Raw genomic sequence first — 23,064 nt, 5'->3', positions numbered from 1 at the left:
GAAGGAATCTTCTCCCAAGAAAACATACTGCTGTTTACCAAATATGCAGTATATATGATGTTTCTTATCTGCTTTCTGAACTTTCTAACTTTTAATATATAATTTTGAACAGTAAATAATAAGTATATAATTGAAATAATATCTAACATTTTATTTAACTTGAGAAAAATAATATAATTAATTGACACTGATAAAAGGAGAATTACGATGCCTCTCATCTTATAAGACTCGGACACACTTCTTAAATGATGTATCTATATCAACATACGTATCGGACATTGACATTTGTAGATAAAATATATTTCGATCATAATACGATTCACTTTCAAGATGCCTTGGTGGTGAAATGGTAGACACGCGAGACTCAAAATCTCGTGCTAAAGAGCGTGGAGGTTCGAGTCCTCTTCAAGGCATAATATTGAGATCTCTTATTGAATTGAAATAAGTTCGACAGCAAATCACAAAATGTTGGTAAAGTGTTTAATTCAAAAAATATTTATTGAATTTCTGATAATTCTAACACGGTTAACACAGTTGTAAAGAGGAGAAATACATTAATTTTTTAAAAACTCAAATTTATTATATAAATTTTATTATAATTATAAAAATAAAAAAACAATTTTTTTAATCAAACATGAGAAACATCTAAAAAAAACAGAAACATACTTACACACATAAATATTTATAATTTATAATTATATAATATATAAATTTATGTTTTATATCTAATATTTTAAAAATTATATATATATATATATTTTTTTTTTTATCATATTAGTGTATATAATTACTCTCATCCAAAGAATTCCTTAACTAAATGCTAAGATAAACCAAAACAAAATAAAAACAGGAAACGTAGGATTCACGAAAACAAATTGAATGCTGAGAAAAATAAATAAAAAAATAAAAGGGCTTACGATGGTTGGAGAAGGCCCATTTGTTAGCAAGAGAGTGAGGAAGTGCAGCCGCAAGCTATGGCGGAAGAACCCAAACCTCCGCAACCTTCCGATCCTCCATTGCCGTTTGATCCTAGTCGGAGTATCTCTCTCTCTCTCTCTCTCTCTCTCTCTCTCTCTCTGCCTCTGTTGCATCTTCTAATTTCTGTTCTTCTTTTTCTGTTTTCTCGCGCATTCAATTTTTGAGTTTAGGGCTTCGATTTGAAACATCATGCGTGAATTTATATCTGTGATTATAGATATATCCTGTAATTGACCTTGCAATTTGGAGTTCTGCACTTGATTAATGATAATTCTGTTTTTGTTAATTTTAAATTATTGTTGAAGTGGTCGGAATCATCAAGAGGAAGGCGTTGATCAAAGACCTAGCTGCGGTATACCATGCCGAATGCCTTGCTTACTGTCAAGAGCTTTTGGAACTTCAAACCAAATGGGAAGAGGTGAAATGCAACTCTTTTTCTTCTATTATCTGTTATATTTCTCTGATTAATTTTAGAGCCTCGTTAACTGTTGGCATTTTAGTGGTTTAAGAAATAGGATAATGCTTGGTACACATTACCTCAGGTGAGTCATATATTTGGGAAGAAACAGATACCGAGTTGTGACTTCTAGTTTAGCATTATTTGAGAATATAGCTCATTTGCAAAAGACTTCACCTCACTACATGTAGAAGCTTTTAGATTTGGCTTATTGAACTTGAGGAGTGTGCATTAGGAGAATAAGCGTTTGAATTAACTTATCTTTTGAAACATAAGGTGGTATTGATAGGTATAATAAGTTTCTATCTAGTCTGATTTTAGAATTATTTATAAATAGGTATAGTGTTACGTATCGTTTATGTTAAATATGAGTTTTGGTTCAATCTTTCCATAACTTTATTGTATTTTCTTTTTTTAATAATTTTTTTTGTATGATGACATATGATTGTTGTTACTTAAGTGTCGGCATAACTGAGATGTTAAGTTGCATATGATGTCTAACATGGAAGTTTTGAGAAAAAAAAAACACTTATCTTTTGAAACAAGGAGGTAAATATAAATAAGAAGTGAGTGTGGGTTATATTAGTGCTTCAATTTAATTGTCTCAATTGTTTCAGCCATTTATCGACTTAAAAATTCCAGAGGAATCCAAAAAGGAGACGGCACGACCCTCTAAACGTGCAAAAAAGTTGCGATAGGTATGATTTTCATACTCTGATTTCCTTCCAAATATCCTAGAATATTCTTTTTTTCATGCAAGATCTTCATTGCACATGCTATAATTAATTACCAATTGTCCCAGTTTTATCAGTTTCTTGAAAATAAATGGTGAGTAAACGTTTTGATGGATTCCTTCTCTGTTTTGGTTGCATGGGAAGGTGTCATCTGCATCATTTTATTATGTTGGAAAGCAGCGTTATTCATTAGATTTTGTGCATTTCAGGTTTTCAGAAGAATACCTTTTGTTTGCCGTTAGTGTTGATGTACTATCGGAGCACGTATTTAACGTAGTATTGATGTGCTTTTCCAATGATACTGAGACGTCAAGTGGTGGGATTTCATCCATCAGTTTGCAGTTATAGAGAATTTTCCCACTGGTCGATGAAATATAATTTTTGTTTGGATTGATGTATAGAATATTCAGTCCTGCATCCTGCATTCAGATTGGGGTTCAATCCATTGTTAATATATTTTAGCTTGCTTTGCAATTCTATTTGTTTTTCTGTTGCAATTTTAGCTTTCTGGTCCTTTTGGAAGCTTACATATGTTACTACGCAAGAAATTAGTCCATCTAACTACATAACACATAATTTTAGCTAACAATTGCTTGTGCAACCTTGATCAAGGAAGCAACTAAGGTTGTTTAGTTGATCTAACTACATAACACATTGGTGATCACAGCAAATTAATAGCATCATCACATTGAGAGGGACAGAGCATTCTAAAATGGCAAACAGTCATGGGCAAACTTCTTTCTTGACCTGTTACTATTTTGCACAAAAAAGAGAGTACTGCATAAAACTGATATATTTTCCATTTATGAACGAATGTCTGCTACTAAGCAGCAAATATGTAATTTCCATTTATGTAATTTTCCATTTATTAAAGTCATTTATTTTAGTATGTTCTGAAAACGGGTTACAAGGCAATTTTTTTTTGATTAAATTGATTTTAATCTATTAATGTGACTAGAATATGAGAAAAAATATCATTTGCTTACATGGTCATCGAGTTATAAGCTATAATATATAATAAGTTTAACAATTTTTAATTAGTTATCTACTGCATATATTGATACGAGACAACAAAACAATTTAACTGGAGTTTTGTGTACATTTCTATAAAGGGCAATGGTATAAAAAAATTTCCATGCAATATGATTATAAGAACGAATTTCTCCCTCCAGATTCACTGCTGATTCGTGATAATATGTAAAATAGTAAATATATTGGTAGAACTCTCATTCATATTTGTCTCAAGCAGTAGAGAGCTTCCTAGAGTACACAATGTACATAGGATCTGAGCGTCCAGGATTTGGAGATATATCCACAGCCTACACAAAAAAAGATTTTAGAAAGGAATTTAAAGATTAGTGTTACTTCAACCTTGTCCCCATAAAAGGTGTCCTCCTACAACTAAATGGGAAAAATAATTGTGACAGTGCAGATAGCTAAGTGTCTATCATTTGAGTATGGAAAGAAAATATCAATTATGGAATTACCACCTGAGGAGGTTCAAACCCTCCAGCATAATGGAAATATGATGCAACAATCATAACATGATCAGCATCCCCAGTTGATGTCCATATAGAAATGGCCTTTGTCCAGAAGCATCGGTTTGAAAAGCTAGAATCATCAATGAAACCATCATGAGTAGAATAGGACATGCCAGTACAAGATCAATAAAAGATGAAACATCATCTAAAAGAGAACTGGCACTGGTGTAAAGATGAAATGTTTGTTTATATGAAATAAAGGAACATTTGTGCAATTTGGGAGTGAATCTTAGTGGTTGAGGAGTAACAGATGACTGTTAAATATGATTTAAACAAGATGACTGTTAAAAAATTCATTGACTGCATAAACTGGCCTCTATAACTAAAAGTTATACTTTTATGAAAATTAATGGTGTAAAATAGTGAAGCACAATTGAAGTCGCATCTTTCTTAGTATGAAATTTCTGGCAGATTGCTTTGTGCTAAGTTCATTGGTTTTAAACATTTAAGTTCAGTCTAAAATACACCACTATATCCATATGTCTGGCACTTATCCTTGCTCGTGTAGCCTTCTTTAGCATCTTTTTTCCTCTTTTTCTAGACACGTCAAGGAAACTCTAGACATAATTTCCTAATCTGGAATGTTGATTGTAGATACCAGATGGCTAGAATGGTCCAGAAAGTTTCTGAGTACAGATTATTTAGTTTGGATCAGATGATTACATATCCACGAAATTGGTGATTTCATACGAAAGTGCTTGGAATATTGATTGTAGATACAAAATGATTAGAAGGGTGGTCCAGACAATTTCAGAGTACAGATTATTTAGTTTAGTTCAGATGATTAAATATCCACGAGTTGGTGATTTTATACGAAAGTGCTTTGTGACAATTATCAGATTTTATAAAAACTGATAGGTATTTCCAAAATGGTTGAAAAGATTATCACCTCATTATGGCTTGTCCACCTGGCTTGAGAATCCTGCACATCTCCTTGAAGACATCAAGTGGCTTTGTAAGGTAATCAACACTGACCTGAAGGGCATATTCAATTCTTAAGGTTTATTAAATCACCGACATATAAGCTAAGCAAGAATTCAGACACATTTCTAAACCCAAAAGATTTTAAATCAGATAGTCCTATTTCTAGTGCTTTAAATCAGATATTCTAGTAAAGAAACAGTCAATGTATTTAACAAGAGAAGTCCATTTTCATCAATACACTAGTATCACCTAAAACTAGTTAGCAGTTTTTAATCCAAGATATGACATTTCTTTCGACCAAATGCTAAAAGCTTAAGAGTGTAATAAATGAATCCTTAGCTTTAATCATCAGGAAGATAAAACTTATTACAAAATATTGAAAGAAAAATAAAATTTAAACAAATTACTGACAGATGGGCAACATAAATGTGTGATATGAACAAATTACATGCACTACTTGAAATAATTTCAAACATCAAAGTTATGTTATGTGGAAAAGTATTTTTACCACATTAGTGATGATGTCGAAAGAGTTATCCTCAAATGGCAGTTTGGGGTTCACATTTAAGTCTTGCACAGCATACTCTGTGAGAACCTACAACATCAACAACTTCAATTAATAGGTCCACGTTTCTGTCAAAACTAAAATGTTGAGAATCTTGAGATATAGCTATGTCACTATTTTTTATTTGAATTCAGACAATTGGACCGCATACAGATATGGAAAAATGATCTAAGAGTCACCTTAAGAATACCAAATTCAGTTTCAGTTCCAAAAGTAAAGATCAATGATCACCACATTACACAGTATTATCTTACAGGGTTCCTCTTCAGCTCTTCTTCATTCATGCCTAATCCCACCACTCGTTCTTGCTTGTATCCTGGTGGAAAATGGCTGACCTAATGCAAAGTGGAGATTTATGACAATATGTATATGCAATGTAACATTGGAGAGACCAGAGTTATAGTACTAAAACTCTTACCCAACTGCTACACGTATCCAAGATGCTTACTCCAGGAGTGTTGCTAGGTGGGAAAACTTTGGAGTAATACTTAGTCAGAGCAGCAATTGCAGGGTCATCAATGTGTGTCACGAATCGAGGTGCTTCATAGAACAAGGAATCTGGTGTCCTGAGGGGAATTTTTCTTGATATTATACACAAAGATTAACATAAAGAAAACTAGGATAAGAAATATTTGAAGCCACAGGTGGCTTACAAACAGCTAAGAATCGGTAGTTCAAGATAGCAGATAATAATGACATTAGAAACAAAAGGAACAAGTGAAAAGATGCAAAACAGAAATTTCAACACAACAATTACAACCATACAATCACTTTCTATTCCACCTCATTTCTTGCAGTTTCTCTCTTATTTTTCCATCATATCACATATCAGCTATCAAATTTGTCTCTTTCTGTCTATCTTTTTTTTTACTTATGATCACACTCTTCCTTCCACCCTAAAATGGGGTGTATATAACTCAATAAGTTCGTTTGAGGAAAGAAGTTTCAAACATGACCCGCATGCCAACATGCCTTTTTCAGCAACAAGGAAGTGTGTAGTATGATCCAATATTGCTACTAAAAAATCTTTACTCTTTGCGAAAACAAAAATGCAGAAAGCAAAATGATTACTTTAAGGAGAAAGCATGTAATAACAGTTGTTGAAGCAACTAGTGGAGAAATTTACTCATCAAAACGCTGGAAATCCTCCTCTTTAAAGGGGAACTGCTCCGGCCAATCGACATCCTTCAGTAACTGTAAAATGGGAACTTAGCACAAACAATGAGAGAAACAAACACAATTTCATTTGCAACCAAATTCAAACAAGTGGCACGCAAGAGTTGAGTAGCATGGCATGTTCATTTGTGGGCTATCAGCATGCACAGAAGATGAAACATATAATTAGGGGCAAGATTATTAACTAGATATATGTAATGCAAAGTTTTAGACTATGAAACATAAAATAAACGATGACCTCATCCACTGAGGGACCACCCTTTATCCTTGCGGAGGCAATGAAGGAGTTGGTACCCATAGTGAGAAACTGAGAGAAGAAGGAAACTCCAAGACCCAAAACCATGCGACGAGGACCCTTAACTTTCCAATTCAAGTTGTTTAATGGTGGTGTTGAAAGAGTAGTGGCAAAGGTTGAAGAAGAGTGAGAAACACACACAGAACCCAACACTGGTAATGGCAACCTTAGTCCAACAACATTTGCCATCTCCGAACAAATTCCTCAACTGTCTGTCACCGCTGGATTATCCTCAGACATCTTCATCTCACCTCATACATATGCACCACGTGCCCCATTACCATCCCTGTAAATTTTCCATTAATTTTTTCAATTTCCTATTCCTTTTGCGTTTCACATAAATTATTATAATAATATATAGAAAAATAAAGAGGTTAAATTTGATTTATTCAAAGCTTTTGAATAATACTTCTCCTATGTTTGATAGAGAAGTGGGAGAAGTAACTCAAACAAGAAAACGACAAATGAAGAAAATTAAACAATGGTTTGAGATGGAAAATGCAACTAATAGTGTTAATTAAGCATATTGTGATGTTTATGGTTTTGATGGGAAAGGTTTTCCTTCTTCAATTCCATTTAGTTTTTACAATGTAACACGCAACTTAACATCACAACCCAACCAAGTTGATATTAGGTTAAGAAATTTCAGAATTACTTTCCTAAACATTATTTATAATTAGGTTAAGAAATTTCAGAATTAGTTTCCTAAGCATTATTTATAGTGATTAGAAGCGCTTAGACACGCCTCTTAAATATCGGACACATATATCGGATATCGACACTTGTAAGACACGTATCAGTTAAGTGTCAAATCTAAAAAATATTTATTAAATTTTTAACAATTCTAACACAATTAAAAAAAAACTTTAAATTTATTATCTAAAATTTTACTATGATTATAAAAGAAAGGAACAATTTTTTTAAATTTTAAATTAATAATAAAAAACATTTTTCTATTAAAAAAATACTAAAACATATTTATACACATAAATTTTTATTATTAATTTATATAATTTATAATTACATAATATATAAATTCGTATCTTCCTATATTATACATATTTTATCTATATCCGTGTGATAAAAAAAAGAAGATGGAAAAGAAATGTTAAAGATATTTTTGAATTATTGATTTGTGGGTTGAGTCCACATATGTTTTTGTCTTGTGTGAGAAAGAAAGAAGAAAGAAGTAGGTATGAGTAATTGTAGAAAAGATATTAAAATAAATAAATATATTGTTAATATAAGAATCGTTGGGAAGTTGGAAAGAAAGAGTGAAAAGAAAGAGATGGAGCAGGCCAAGCCCAAATTCGTAATATCGGCATCAGAGGCCCAATCCCATTCCTCGCCCATCGCCAAGCTCCTCCCCTCCCTCGTCCCCTCCGCCCACTCCCTCGCCCGCCCCCCCATCTCCAACTTCCCCGTCGCCGCCGTCGGCCTCGGTTCCTCTGGCCGCATCTTCGTCGGCGTCAACGTCGAGTTCCCTGGCCTCCCCTTCCACCACACCATCCACGCCGAGCAGTTCCTCCTCACCAACCTCTCACTCCACGGCGAGACCCGCCTCGACTCCTTCGCCGTCTCCGCCGCCCCCTGCGGCCACTGCCGCCAGTTCCTCCAGGAACTCCGCGACGCCCCCGACATCCAAATCCTGATCACCTCCCACGCGAACCCTAACTTCACCCCTCTCTCCCACTTCCTCTCCCACCGCTTCGGCCCCCACGATCTTCTCCCCAAAACCGCTCCTCTCCTCTTGGAGCCTCGCCACAACGCCCTCTCTCTCCCCACTCCCATTCCCCACAACACCAACCCTAATCTCACGCTTTCCGCGTTGGAGGCCGCCAATAGCTCCCACGCGCCCTACAGCGCCGCCCCCTCCGGCGTCGCCCTTCTCGATTCCAAGGGCACCGTCTATAAAGGCTCTTACATTGAGTCCGCTGCTTATAACCCCAGCTTGGGACCGCTCCAGGCCGCCCTGGTCGCCTTCATTGTCGGCGGCGGCGGCGCCTATGATGAGATTGTCGGCGCTGTGTTAGTCGAGAAGGAGGGCGCCGTCATCAAGCAGGAGCCCACGGCGAGGTTGCTGCTCCATTCCATTTCCCCTCACTGCCATTTCAGGACCTTTCTTGCAACCTCTTCTCATTCACCATGAACAACACCATCAACAACATTTTTTTTTCATTTCAAATAAAGCATTAAAATACAGTATGAATATGGTGTATAACAATTCCCATGCTATTATTACTATTGTGCCTCTGTGATTCCTACTATTGTTACTATTGTTGTATTTAACTCATCTCTGTTGCCCCTGTTTATTGATTTCTTTATGTTGATGATTGAAATAGCAGGAAGAACCCTAAACTCATCATGGTTCTGGTTGGTGGTGCCATTCTTTGAAGGAAGCCTTTTTAATGCAACTTTAGGGAAATGGTTGAAATCAGTGTCATCCTTTCTTTTTGGACCACCTTCTGTTTTCCATTGATCCAGTTCCTTGCTCCTGATATTGTAGAAGTCTTATGCTCAGATATGTTTTGCCACCTCATCAAATGTACAGATATATTTCTCTCTTAGGGAATCATTCCTCATGTTTATTCCAACCATTATCAGAACCCACCACCATCGGAATAATTTCCGACAACTTTCTTCTTTCATTCACATCAATCTTGCTTTTCTCTTAGTACCCATTCAAAGTGTCAGTTTCCAACTCTGAGCCTATGCTTGATGTTACGTTTTTTGGATAAACTGGTGAAATTTGTTCAGAAATTCTACACAAACTACGGGTGAAATTTCATTATACTTTTTTGTTATATTCGGTCCGAATTGTATTAAAAAGTACGAAAAAAATTCACACAAGTTCTTTGCATTCAGCTAATTCAGCTAATAACACACGTTCATAAACATATCTCTTTCCCAAAAGAGATAGACATTCGTCATTCTGTGTGTTGAGTTTTGGTTGAGATTTGAGTCCCAAATTCAGCGAATAAGATTTGTAATAAATTTTTTATTCTATCATTGTCAGGGTTGGAAGGAAGATTCTTGTGTGTATGAAACTGTTTGGTTTTTTTTTTCTAGATGAATACTCATCCATTTTAATGTGAAATCTGTCGCGTTTTGTCCAAAATTCATTCGAGATTCTTAAGTGGGATTTCGACAAAAAAGTATTTCAAGAGAATTTTTCAGAAAATTTGGGCAAAACCAAGGCCTCTACGAAAATTTATAAAATTTTGCCCTACTTTCTGCAATTTTATTCTGGTTTCGTGTTACGTTCAAAAATTTCGAAAAAAATCACAGTAATTTCATATGTTGTTTGCAACAAGCTAAAGAGGCACGTACATAAACAAATCACATACAAGGAAGAATATCAAAGACGTTTTGATTTCAAAAAATTGATTTTGTTCACCCTCGGTCTGGGACTTACTACGCCTTTTTCCTTAGGTCTTTTAATCTGGAAATTTCACCGGAAATTCATCATTGTGTGTGTTGAGTTTTGACTCAGAGTTGAGCCCCAAATTCAGCCCACAAGATTTGAAATAAAATTCTTATTCATCACTGCCAGAGTTGAAAGGAAGGTTCGTTTGTGTGTGAAATTGTTTGGCTAATTTCCTAGGTGAATACTCATCCGTTTAACGTGAAATCTGTCGCGTTTTGTCCCAAATTAAGTAGAGATTCTTACGTGGGATTTTGACAAAAAATTATTTGAGGAGAATTTTTCAGAAAATTTGTGCAAAACCAATGCCTCTACGAAAATTTGTGACTTTTCGCCATACTTTCTGCAATTTTATTTTGGCTCCGTCTTATGTTAAAAAATTAAAAAAAAAATCACACAAGTACTTTCGTACGTTGTTTGCACCTAACTAAGCAGACACGTCCATAAAAAAATCATAAAAAGGAGGTATAGGGAATAAAATCCAGGGTGTTTTGATTTCAGAAAATCGGTTTTGTTCACCCTCGATCTGGGACTTACTACGTTTTATTCCTTGAGTCTTTTGGTCTGAAACTTTTACTAGACATTCATCATTGTGTGCGTTAAGTTTTGACTGAGATTTGAGCCCAACATTCAGCCCACAAGATTTGAAATAAGTTTTTTATTCATCATTGACAAGGTTTATAGGAAGATTCATTTTTGTTTGAAACTGTTTGGATTTTTTCCTAGGTGAATACTCATCCATTTGATGTGAAACTTACCGCATTTTGTTCCAAATTCAGTGGAGATTCTTACGTGGAATTTCAGGAAAAAACTATTTCGGGAGGATTTTTCAGAAATTTTGTGCAAACCAAGGCTATCCTCTACCAAAACTTGTGAAATTTCGCCCTACTTTCTGAAATTTTATTCCGGGTCCGTATTGCGCCGAAAAAATTCACACAAGTACCTTCATATGTTGTTAGCACCCAGGTAAGGAGGCACGTCCATAAACAGATCACAGAAAGAAGATACGGGGTAGAAAAGCCAGGACGTTTCGTTCTCGGAAAACCAGTTTTGTTCACTCTCGGTCTGGGACTTACTACGCCTTACTCCTTCGGGTATTTTGGTCTGAAATTTTTACCAAACGTTCGTCACTGTGTCAGCCGAGTTTTGGCTGAGATTTGAGCCCCAGATTCGTCCCAAAAGATTGGCAATCAATTTTTTATTCATCACTACGAGGGTCGAGAGGAAGGTTCGTTTGTGTGTGAAACTGTTTGATTTTTTTCGTGGGTGATTACTCATCCGTTTGACCTGAAATTTGTTGCGTTTTGTCCCAAATTCAGTGGAGATTCTTACGTGGAATTTCAGGAAAAAACTATTTCGGGAGATTTTTCAGAAATTTTGTGCAAACCAAGGCTATCCTCTACCAAAACTTGTGAAATTTCGCCCTACTTTCTGAAATTTTATTCCGGGTCCGTATTGCGCCGAAAAAATTCACACAAGTACCTTCATATGTTGTTGCACCCAGGTAAGGAGGCACGTCCATAAACAAATCACAGAAAGAAGATACGGGGTAGAAAACCAGGACGTTTCATTTTCGGAAAACAGTTTTGTTCACTCTCGGTCTGGGACTTACTACGCCTTACTCCTTGGGTATTTTGGTTGAAATTTTTACTAGACGTTCGTCACTGTGTTATCGAGTTTTGGCAGAGATTTGAGCCCCAGATTCGTCCACAAGATTGCAATAAATTTTTATTCATCACTGCCAGGGCCGAAGGAAGGTTCATTTGTGCGTGAAACGTTTGATTTTTTCGTGGGTGAATACTCATCCGTTTACCTGAAATTTGTCGAGTTTGTTCCAAATTCAGTGGAGATTCTTAGGTGGAATTTCAAGAAAAAAATATTTCGGGAGATTTTTAGAAATTTTGTGCAAACCAAGGCTATCCTCTACCAAAATTTGTAAATTTCGCCCTACTTTCTGAAATTTTATTCCGGGTTCGTATTGCGCCGAAAAAATTCAACAAGTACCTTCATATGTTTTTGCACCCAGGTAAGGAGGCACGTCCGTAAACAAATCACAGAAAGAAGATACGGGATAGAAAACCAGGACGTTTCGTTGTCGGAAAACAGTTTTGTTCACTCTCGGTCTGGGACTTACTACGCCTTACTCCTTGGGTATTTTGGTCTAAATTTTTACCAGACGTTCGTCACTGTGTTAGTGAGTTTTGGCAGAGATTTGAGCCCCAGATTGTCCACAAGATTAGCAATAAATTTTTATTCATCACTGCCAGGGCCGAGAGGAAGGTTCGTTTGTGGTGAAACGGTTTGATTTTTTTCGTGGGTGAATACTCATCCGTTTGACCTGAAATTTGTCGAGTTTAGTCCCAAATTCAGTGGAGATTCTTAGTGGAATTTCAAGAAAAAATATTTCGGGAGAATTTTTAGAAATTTTGTGCAAACCAGTCTATCGTCTACCAAAATTTGTCAAATTTCGCCCTACTTTCTGAAATTTTATTCGGGTTCGTATTGCGCCGAAAAAATTCATACAAGTACCTTCATATGTTCTTTGCACCCAGGTAAGGAGGCACGTCCGTAAACAAATCACAGAAAGAAGATACGGGGTAGAAAAGCCAGACGTTTCGTTTTCGGAAAACAATTTTGTTCACTCTCGGTCTGGGACTTACTACGCCTTACTCCTTGGGTATTTTGGTCTGAAATTTTTACCAGACGTTCGTCACTGTGTCTACGAGTTTTGGCTGAGATTTGAGCCCCAGATTCGTCCCACAAGATTGGCAATAATTTTTTATTCATCACTGCCAGGCCGAAAGGAAGGTTCGTTTGTGTGTGAAACTGTTTGATTTTTTTCTGGGTGAATACTCATCCGTTTGACCTGAATTTGTCGCGTTTTGTCCCAAATTCAGTGGAGATTCTTACGTGAAATTTCAGGAAAAAACAATTTCGGGAGATTTTTCAGAAATTTGTGCAAACCAAGGCTATCCTCTACCAAACTTGTGAAATTTCGCCCTACTGTCAAATTTTATTCGGGTCGTATTGCGCCGAAAAAATTCACACAAGTACCTTCATATGTTGTTTGCACCCAGGTAAGGAGCACGTCCATAAACAAATCACAGAAAAAGATACGGGTAGAAAAGCAAGACGTTTCTTTTCGGAAAACCAGTTTTTTCACTCTCGTCTGGGACTTACTACGCCTTACTCCTTGGGTATTTTGGTCTGAAATTTTTACCAGACGTTCGTCACTGTGTCACGAGTTTTGGTTGAGATTTGAGCCCCAGATTCGTCCCACAAGATTGGAAATCAATTTTTATTCATCACTGCAGGACGAAAGGAAGGTTCGTTTGTGTGTGAACTGTTTGATTTTTTCGTGGGTGAATACTCATCCGTTTGACCTGAAATTTGTCGCGTTTTGTCCCAAATTAAGTGGAGATTCTTACGTGGAATTTCAGGAAAAAACTATTTCGGGAGGATTTTTCAGAAATTTTGTGTAAACCAAGACTATCCTCTACCAAAACTTGTGAAATTCCACCCTACTTTCTGAAATTTTATTCTGTGTCCGTATTGCGCCGAAAAAATTCACAAAGTACCTTCATATTTGTTTGCACCCAGGTAAGGAGGCACGTCCATAAACAGATCACAGAAAGAAGATACGGGGTAGAAAACCAGGACGTTTCGTTCTCGGAAAACCAGTTTTGTTCACTCTCGGTCTGGGACTTACTACCCTTACTCCTTCGGGTATTTTGGTCTGAAATTTTACCAGACGTTCGTCACTGTGTCAGCCGTGTTTTGGCTGAGATTTGAGCCCCAGATTCGTCCCACAAGATTGGCAATAATTTTTTATTCATCACTGCCAGGGCCGAAAGGAAGGTTCGTTTGTGTGTGAAACTGTTTGATTTTTTTCGTGCGTGAATACTCATCTGTTTGACCTGAAATATGTCGCGTTTTGTCCTAAATTCAGTGGAGATTCTTACGTGGAATTTCAGGAAAAAACTATTTCGGAAGGATTTTTCAGAAATTTTGTGCAAACCAAGGCTATCCCTACCAAAACTTGTGAAATTTCGCCCTACTTTCTGAAATTTTATTCGGGTCGTATTGCCCGAAAAAATTCACACAAGTACCTTCATATGTTTTTGCACCCAGGTAAGGAGGCACGTCCATAAACAATCACAGAAAGAAGATACGGGGTAGAAAAGCCAGGACGTTTCGTTCTCGGAAAACCAGTTTTGTTCACTCTCGGTCTGGGACTTACTACGCCTTACTCCTTCGGGTATTTTGGTCTGAAATTTTTACCAGACGTTCGTCACTGTGTCATCATGTTTTGGCTGAGATTTGTGCCCCAGATTCGTCCCACAAGATTGGCAATAAATTTTTTATTCATAACTGCCAGGGCCGAAAGGAAGGTTCGTTTGTGTGTGAAACTGTTTGATTTTTTTCGTGGGTGAATACTCATCTGTTTGACCTGAAATATGTCGCGTTTTGTCCCAAATTCAGTGGAGATTCTTACGTGGAATTTCAGGAAAAAACTATTTCGGGAGGATTTTTCAGAAATTATGTGCAAACCAAGCTATCCACTACCAAAACTTGTGAAATTTCGCACTACTTTCTGAAATATTACTCCGTTCCGTATTGCACCGAAAAAATTCACACAAGTACCTTCATATGTTGTTTGCACTCAGGTAAGGAGGCACGTCCATAAACAATCACAGAAAGAAGATACGGAGTAGAAAAGCCAGGACGTTTCGTTCTCGGAAAACCAGTTTTGTTCACTCTTGTCTGGGACTTATTACGCCTTGCTCCTTGGGTATTTTGGTCTGAAATTTTTACCAGACGTTCGTCACTGTGTCAGCCGAGTTTTGGCTGAGATTTGAGCCCCAGATTCGTCCACAAGATTGGCAATAAATTTTTTATTCATCACTGCCAGGGCCGAAAGGAAGGTTCGTTTGTGTGTGAAACTGTTTGATTTTTTTCGTGGGTGAATACTCATCCGTTTGACCTGAAATTTGTCGCGTTTTGTCCCAAATTCAGTGGAGATTCTTACGTGGAATTTCAGGAAAAAACTATTTCGGGAAGATTTTTCAGAAATTTTGTCCAAACCAAGGCTATCCTCTACCAAAACTTGTGAAATTTCGCCCTACTTTCTGAAATTTTATTCCGGGTCCGTATTGCGCCGAAAAAATTCACACAAGTACCTTCATATGTTGTTTGCACCCAGGTAAGGAGGCACGTCCATAAACACATCACAAAAAAAGATACGGGGTAGAAAAGCAAGGACGTTTCATTCTCGGAAAACCAGTTTTGTTCACTCTCGGTCTGGGACTTACTACGCCTTACTCCTTGGGTATTTTGGTCTGAAATTTTTACCAACGTTCGTCACTGTGTCAGCAAGTTTTGGCTGAGATTTGAGGCCCAGATTCTTCCCACACGATTGGCAATAAATTTTTATTCATCACTGCCAGGGCCAGAAGGAAGGTTCGTTTGTGTGTGAAACTGTTTGATTTTTTTCGTGGGTGTATACTCATCCGTTTGACCTGAAATTTGTTGCGTTTTGTCCCAAATTCAGTGATGATTCCTACGTGGAATTTCAGGAAAAAACTATTTCGGGAGGATTTTTCAGAAATTTTGTTCAAACCAAGCTATCCTCTACCAAAACTTGTGAAATTTGCCCTACTTTCTCAAATTTTATTCCGGATTCGTATTGCGCCGAAAAAATTCACACAAGTACCTTCATATGTTGTTTCCACCAAGGTGAAGAGGCACGTCCATGAACAAATCACAGAAAGAAGATACGGGGTAGAAAAGCCAGGACGTTTCGTTCTCGAAAAACCAGTTTTGTTCACTCTCGGTCTGAGACTTACTACGCCTTACTCCTTCGGGTATTTTGGTCTGAAATTTTTAGCAGACGTTCGTCACTTTGTCAGCCGAGTTTTGGCTGAGATTTGAGCTCCAGATTCGTCCCACAAGATTGACAATAAAATTTTTATTCATCACTGCCAGGGCCGAAAGGAAGGTTCATTTGTGTGTGAAACTGTTTGATTTTTTTCGTGGGTGAATACTCATCCGTTTGACCTGAAATTTGTCGCGTTTTGTCCCAAATTCAGTGGAGATTCTGAAGTGGAATTTCAGGAAAAAACTATTTCGGGAGGATTTTTAGAATTTTTGTGCAAACCAAGGCTATCCTCTACCAAAACTTGTGAAATTTCGCCCTACTTTCTGAAATTTTATTCTGGGTCCGTATTGCGCCGAAAAAATTCACACAAGTACCTTCATATGTTGTTTGCACCCAGGTGAGGAGGCACGTCTATAAAGAAATCACAGAGAGAAGATACGGGGTAGAAAAGCCAGGGCGTTTCGTTCTCGGAAAACCAGTTTTGTTCACTCTCGGTCTGCGACTTACTACGCCTTACTCCTTCGGGTATTTTGGTCTGAAATTTTTACCAGACGTTCGTCACTGTGTCAACCGAGTTATGGCTGAGATTTGAGCCCAAGATTCGTCCCACAAGATTGGCAATAAATTTTTTATTCATCACTGCCAGGGCCGAAAGGAAGGTTCGTTTGTGTGTGAAACTGTTTGTTTTTTTTCGTGGGTGAATACTCATCCATTTGACCTGAAATTTGTCGCGTTTTGTCCCAAATTCAGTGGAGATTCTTACGTGGAATTTCAGGAAAAAACCATTTCGGGGGAATTTTTAGAAATTTTGTGCAAACCAATGCTATCATCTACCAAAACTTGTGAAATTTCGCCCTACTTTCTGAAATTTTATTCCGGGTCCGTATTGCGCCGAAAAAATTCACACAAGTACCTTCATATGTTGTTTGCACCCAGGTAAGGAGGCACGTCCATAAACAGATCACAGAAAGAAGATACGGGGTAGAAAAGCCAGGACGTTTCGTTTTCGGAAAACCAGTTTTGTTCACTCTCGGTCTGGGACTTACTGGGACTTAGTCCTTGGGTATTTTGATCTGAACTTTTTACTAGACGTTCGTTACTGTGTCTATTGAGTTTTGACTGAGATTTGAGCCCCAGATTCGTTCCACAAGATTGGAAATAAATTTTTTATTCATTACTGCCAGGGCTGAAAGGAAGTTTGTTTGTGTGTGAAACTGTTTGATTATTTTCGTGGGTGAATACTTATCCGTTTCACCTGAAATTTTTCGCGTTTTTTGCCCAATTCAGTGGAGATTCTTACGTGGAATTTCAGGAAAAAAAACTATTTCGGGAGAATTTTTCAAAAATTTTGTGCAAACCAAGGCTATCCTCTACCAAACCTTGTGAAATTTTGCACTACTTTCTGAAATTTTATTCTGGGTCCGTATTGCGCTGCAAAAATTCACACAAGTACCTTCATATGTTGCTTGCAACCAGGTAAGGAGGCACGTCCATAAACAAATCACAGAAGGAAGATACGGGTTAGAAAAGCCAAGACGTTTCGTTTTCGGAAAACCAGTTTTGTTCACTCTCGGTCTAGGACTTACTACGCCTTACTCCTTGGGTATTTTGGTCTGAAATTTTTATCAGACGTTCGTCATTATATCTACTGAGTTTTGGCTTAGATTTCAGCCCCAGATTCGTCCCACAAGATTGGCAATAAATTTTTTATTCATCACTGCCAGGGCTGAAAGGAAGGTTCGTTTGTGTGTGAAACTGTTTAATTTTTTTCGTGGGTGAATACTCATCCGTTTGACGTGAACCTTGTCTCATTTTTCCCAAATTCAGTTGAGAATCTTACCTGGAATTTCAGGAAAAAAATATTTCTGGAGATTTTTGAAGAATTTTTGTCCAAACCAAGACTATCCTTTACCAAAACTTGTGAAATTTCGCTCTACTTTCTGTAATTTTATTTTGGATCCGTATTGCATTGAAAAATTCCGAAAAAAATAACACAAGTACTTTCATTTGTTTTTTGCAAGCAGGTAAGGAGGCACGTCCATAAACAATTGACAAATAGGAGATATGGGGAGGAAAAATAAGGACGTTTGTGTTCTGAAAACCGATTTTATAAACTTTCGATCTGTGACTTACTTCGCCTTGTTCCTTGGATCTTTTGGTCTGAAATTTTTACCAGATATTCGTCATTGTGTTTATTGAGTTTTGGATGAGATTTAAGCCTCAAATTCGTCCCACAAGATTTGCAATAATTTTTTTATTCATCATTGCCAGGGCTTAAAGGAAGGTTTGTTTGTGTGTGAAACTGTTTGATTTTTTTAGATGAATACTCATCCGTTTGACTTGAAATTGGTCGCTTTTTTCCCAAATTCATTCGAGATTCTTACGTGGAATTTCAATAAAAAACTATTTCTGGAGAATTTTTCAGAAATTTTGTAAGGCTCCTCTTCCAAGACTTGTGAAATTTCGCTCTACTTTCTGTAATTTTATTTTGGATCCGTATTGCATTGAAAAATTCCGAGAAAATTCACACAAGTACTTTCATATATTGTTTGCACCCAGGTAAGGAGGCACGTCTATAAACAAATCACAAAAAGGAGATATAAGAAGAAAAACCATGACGTTTCATTTTCGAAAAATTGATTTTGTTCACATTCTATCTTGGACTTACTACGCCTACTTTTTTTTATTATAGGATACGTGAAAGGTTTTTTTTTCCTTTAATAATTTAAAATATTTTATCTTTTAAATATTCATATTTCTAAGTCATAAAATTTTGAATATGTATATTCAGAATTAATATGTTATTTATGAATTTGGCATCCAGAAATTTCAAAAGTACTTTACTTTACTCATCCGTTACACCTGAAATTTGTCGCGTTTTCTGCCAAATTCAGTGGAGATTCTTACGTGGAATTTCAGGAAAAAAAAAACTATATTGGGAGAATTTTTCAGAAATTTTGTGCAAACCAAGGCTATCCTCTACCAAAACTTGTGAAATTTCGCACTACTTTCTGAAATTTTATTCTGAGTCCGTATTGCGCTGAAATAATTCACACAAGTACCTTCATATGTTGCTTGAACCAGGTAAGGAGGCACGTCCATAAACAAATCACAGAAGGAAGATACGGGTTAGAAAAGCCAGGACGTTTCGTTTACGAAAAACCAGTTTTGTTCACTCTCGGTCTGGGACTTACTACATCTTACTCCTTGGTTATTTTGGTCTGAAATTTTTACCATACGTTCGTCACTGTGTCTACTGAGTTTTGGCTGAGATTTGAGCCTCAGATTCGTCCCACAAGAATGGCAATAAATTTTTTATTCATCACTGCCAGGGATGAAAGGAAGGTTCGTTTGTGTGTGGAACTGTTTGTTTTTTTCGTGGGTGAATACTCATCCGTTTGACCTGAAATTTGTCGGGTTTTGTCCCAAATTCTGTGGAGATACTTACGTGGAATTTCAGGAAAAAACTACTTCGGGAGGATTTTTCAGAAATTTTATGCAAACCAAGGCTATCCTTTACCAAAACTTGTGAAATTTCGCCATACTTTCTCAAATTTTATTCTGGGTCCGTATTGCGCTGAAAAAATTCACACAAGTACCTTCATAGGTTGTTTTCTCCCAGGTAAGGAGGCACGTCCATAAACAAATCAATAAAGAAGATACGGGTTTGGAAAGCCAGGACATTTCTTTTTCGGAAAACAAGTTTTGTTCACTCTCGATCTGGGAATTACTACGCCTCACTCCTTGGATATTCTGGTCTGATAATTTTAGCAAACGTTCGTCACTGTGTCTACTAAGTTTTGGCTAAGATTTGAGCCCCACATTCGTCCCACAAGATTATCAATAAATTTTTTATTCATCACTGCCAGGGCTGAAAGGAAGGTTCGTTTCTGTGTGAAACTGTTTGATTTGTTTCGTGCGTGAATACTTATCCGTTTGACCTGAAATTTGTCGCGTTTTGTCCCAAATTCAGTGGAGATTCTTACGTGGAATTTCAGGAAAAAACTATTTCGGGAGAATTTTTCAGAAATTTTGTGCAAACCAAGGCTATCCTCTACCAAAACTTGTGAATTTTCGCTCTACTTTCTCAAATTTTATTATAGGTCCGCATTGCGCTGAAAAAATTCACACAACTACCTTCATATGTTGTTTGCACCCAGGTAAGGAGGCATGTCCATAAAACAAGCACAAAAGGAAGAAACGGGTTAGAAAAGCCAGGACGTTTCGTTTTCGGAAAACTAGTTTTGTTCACTCTCGGTCTGGGACTTACTGCGCCTTAATCCTTCGGATTTTGGTCTGAACTTTTTACTAGACGTTCTTCACTGTGTCTACTGAATTTTGGCTGAGATTTGAGCCCCAGATTTGACCCACAAGATTGTCAATAAATTTTGTATTCATCACTGCCAGGGATGAAAGGAAGGTTCGTTTGTGTGTGAAACTGTTTGATTTGTTTCGTGCGTGAATACTTATCCGTTTGACCTGAAATTTGTCGCGTTTTGTCCCATATTCAGTGGAGATTCTTACGTGGAATTTCAAGAAAAAATTATTTCGGGGGAATTTTTCAGAAATTTTGTGCAAACCAAGGCTATCCTCTACCAAAACTTGTGAATTTTCGTCCTATTTTCTGAAATTTTATTCTGGGTCTGTATTGCACTGATAAAATTCACACAAGTACCTTCATATGTTGTTTGAACCCAAGTAAGGAGGCACGTCCATAAACAAATCACAAAAGGAAGATACGGGTTACAAAAGCCAGGACGTTTCGTTTTCAGAAAACAATATTTGTTCACTCTCGGTCTGGGACTTACTGCCCCTTAGTCCTTGGGATTTTGGTCTGAACTTTTTACTAGACGTTCTTCACTGTGTCTACTGAGTTTTGGCTGAGATTTGAGCCCCAGATTCGTTCCACAAGATTGGAAATAAATTTTTTATTCATTACTGCCAGGGCTGAAAGGAAGTTTGTTTGTGTGTGAAACTGTTTGATTATTTTTGTGGGTGAATACTCATCCGTTACACCAGAAATTTGTCGCGTTTTGTCCCAAATTCAGTGGAGATTCTTACGTGGAATTTCAGGTAAAAACTATTTCGGTAGAATTTTTCAGAAATTTTATGCAAACCAAGGCTATCCTCTACCAAAACTTGTGAAATTTCGCCCTACTTTCTCGAATTTTATTCTGGGTCCGTATTGCGCTGAAAAAGTTTACACAAGTACCTTCATATGTTGTTTTCACCCAGGTAAGAGGCACGTCCATAAAACAAGCACCAAAAGGAAGATACGGGTTAGAAAAGCCAGGACGTTTCGTTTTCGGAAAACCAGTTTTGTTCACTCTCGGTCTGGGAATTACTACGCCTCACTCCTTGGATATTTTGGTGTGAAATTTGTCGCGTTTTGTCTCAAATTCAGTGGAGATTCTTACGTGGAATTTCAGGAAAAAAACATATTTGGGAGAATTTTTCAGAAATTTTGTGCAAACCAAGGTTATCCTCTACAAAAACTTGCGAATTTTCGCTCTACTTTCTGAAATTTTATTCTGGGTCTGTATTGCGCTGAAAAAATTCACACAAGTACCTTCATATGTTGTTTGCACCCAGTTACGGAGGCACGTCCATAAACAAATCAAAGAAGGAAGATACGGGTTAGGAAAGCCAGGACGTTTCGTTTTCGGAAAAGTAGTTTTGTTCACTCTCGGTCTGGGACTTACTACGCCTTACGCCTTGGGTATTTTGATCTGAAATTTTTACCAGACGTTCGTCACTGTGTCTACTGCGTTTTGGCTTAGATTTCATCCTCAGATTCTTCTCACAAGATTGGCAATAAATTTTTTATTCATCACTGCCAGGGCTGATAGGAATGTTCGTTTGTGTGCGAAACTGTTTGATTTTTTTCGTGGGTGAATACTCATCCGTTTGACGTGAACCTTGTCTCATTTTTCCCAAATTCAGTTGAGAATCTTACCTGAAATTTCAGGAAAAAACTATTTCGGGATATTTTTTAAGAAATTTTCTCCAAACCAAGGCTATCCTTTACCAAAACTTGTGAAATTTCGCTCTACTTTCTGTAAATTTATTTTGGATCCGTATTGCATTGAAAAATTCCGAAAAAAATCACACAAGTACTTTCATTTGTTTTTTGCAAGCAGGTAAGGAGGCACGTCCATAAACAATTCACAAATAGGAGATATGGGGAGGAAAAATAAGGACGTTCGTGTTCTGAAAACCGATTTTATAAACTTTCGATCTATGACTTACTTCGCCTTGTTCCTTGGATCTTTTGGTCTGAAATTTTTACCAGATATTCGTCATTGTGTTTATTGAGTTTTGGATGAGATTTAAGCCTCAAATTCGTCCCACAAGATTTGCAATAATTTTTTTATTCATCATTGCCAGGGCTTAAAGGAAGGTTTGTTTGTGTGTGAAACTGTTTGATTTTTTAGATGAATACTCATCCATTTGACTTGAAATTGGTCGCTTTTTTCCCAAATTCATTCGAGATTCTTACGTGGAATTTCAACAAAAAACTATTTCTGGAGAATTTTTCAGAAATTTTGTAAGGCTCCTCTTCCAAGACTTGTGAAATATCACCCTATTTTCTGCAATTTTATTCTGAGTCCGTGTTGCGTTGAAAAATTCCAAAAAAATTCACACAAGTACTTTCATATATTGTGTGCACCCAGGTAAGGAGACACGTCTATAAACAAATCACAAAAAGGAGATATAAGAAGAAAAGCCATGACGTTTCATTTTCGAAAAATTGATTTTTTGTTCACATTCGATCTTGAACTTACTACACCTACTTTTTTTGGTTATAGGGTACGTGAAAGGTTTTTTTTTCCTTTAATAATTTAAAATATTTTGTCTTTTAAATATTCATATTTCAAGTCATAAAATTTTAAATATGTAAATTCAGAATTAATATGTTATTTATGGATTTGGCATCCAGAAATTTACATAAACAATATAAATGACTTTTCGGATATCAGGTTCTGTAAACAAACATAGATAAATGAGTTTTGGATTTCAATTCTCACTTTTGAACTCATAATTCACTTCTAAATATAACGATCCAAAAATTTAAATAAAACACAAAAGTAA

At 36.8% G+C, this 23,064-nt stretch overlaps 3 protein-coding genes and 1 non-coding gene across 4 annotated transcripts; 3 read left to right on the top strand and 1 right to left on the bottom strand.

Moving 5' to 3' along the window:
* Window positions 1–332: 332 nt before the first annotated feature.
* On the top strand, window positions 333–413 carry TRNAL-CAA (transfer RNA leucine (anticodon CAA)). Its single transcript has one exon. It is a non-coding gene; the product is annotated as a tRNA-Leu (tRNA).
* Window positions 414–878: 465 nt separating this feature from the next.
* Window positions 879–2,643, top strand: LOC137838131 (uncharacterized). The gene is made up of 4 exons (XM_068647367.1): window positions 879–1,038; window positions 1,284–1,396; window positions 2,053–2,133; window positions 2,379–2,643. Exons 1-3 carry the CDS (start codon window positions 975–977, stop codon window positions 2,131–2,133), a joined length of 258 nt encoding a protein of 85 aa, XP_068503468.1. The 5' UTR covers window positions 879–974; the 3' UTR covers window positions 2,379–2,643.
* A 605-nt stretch (window positions 2,644–3,248) lies between these two features.
* Window positions 3,249–6,995, bottom strand: LOC137838129 (uncharacterized). The gene is made up of 8 exons (XM_068647366.1): window positions 6,614–6,995; window positions 6,326–6,393; window positions 5,618–5,765; window positions 5,454–5,534; window positions 5,143–5,229; window positions 4,600–4,685; window positions 3,660–3,780; window positions 3,249–3,488 (listed from the first exon to the last, which is right to left on the bottom strand). Exons 1-8 carry the CDS (start codon window positions 6,857–6,859, stop codon window positions 3,411–3,413), a joined length of 915 nt encoding a protein of 304 aa, XP_068503467.1. The 5' UTR covers window positions 6,860–6,995; the 3' UTR covers window positions 3,249–3,410.
* A 923-nt stretch (window positions 6,996–7,918) lies between these two features.
* Window positions 7,919–8,963, top strand: LOC137838128 (cytidine deaminase 1-like). The gene has a single exon (XM_068647365.1). The coding sequence runs from the start codon at window positions 7,959–7,961 to the stop codon at window positions 8,817–8,819; it is 861 nt and encodes a 286-aa protein (XP_068503466.1). The 5' UTR covers window positions 7,919–7,958; the 3' UTR covers window positions 8,820–8,963.
* Window positions 8,964–23,064: the final 14,101 nt, after the last annotated feature.

This window comes from Phaseolus vulgaris, chromosome 4 (genome assembly GCF_000499845.2).
Source record: "Phaseolus vulgaris cultivar G19833 chromosome 4, P. vulgaris v2.0, whole genome shotgun sequence".
NCBI classification, from domain to species: Eukaryota; Viridiplantae; Streptophyta; class Magnoliopsida; order Fabales; family Fabaceae; genus Phaseolus; species Phaseolus vulgaris.
Note: the sequence above shows the minus strand (reverse complement) of the source record. Positions and strands in the feature narration are given on the sequence as shown.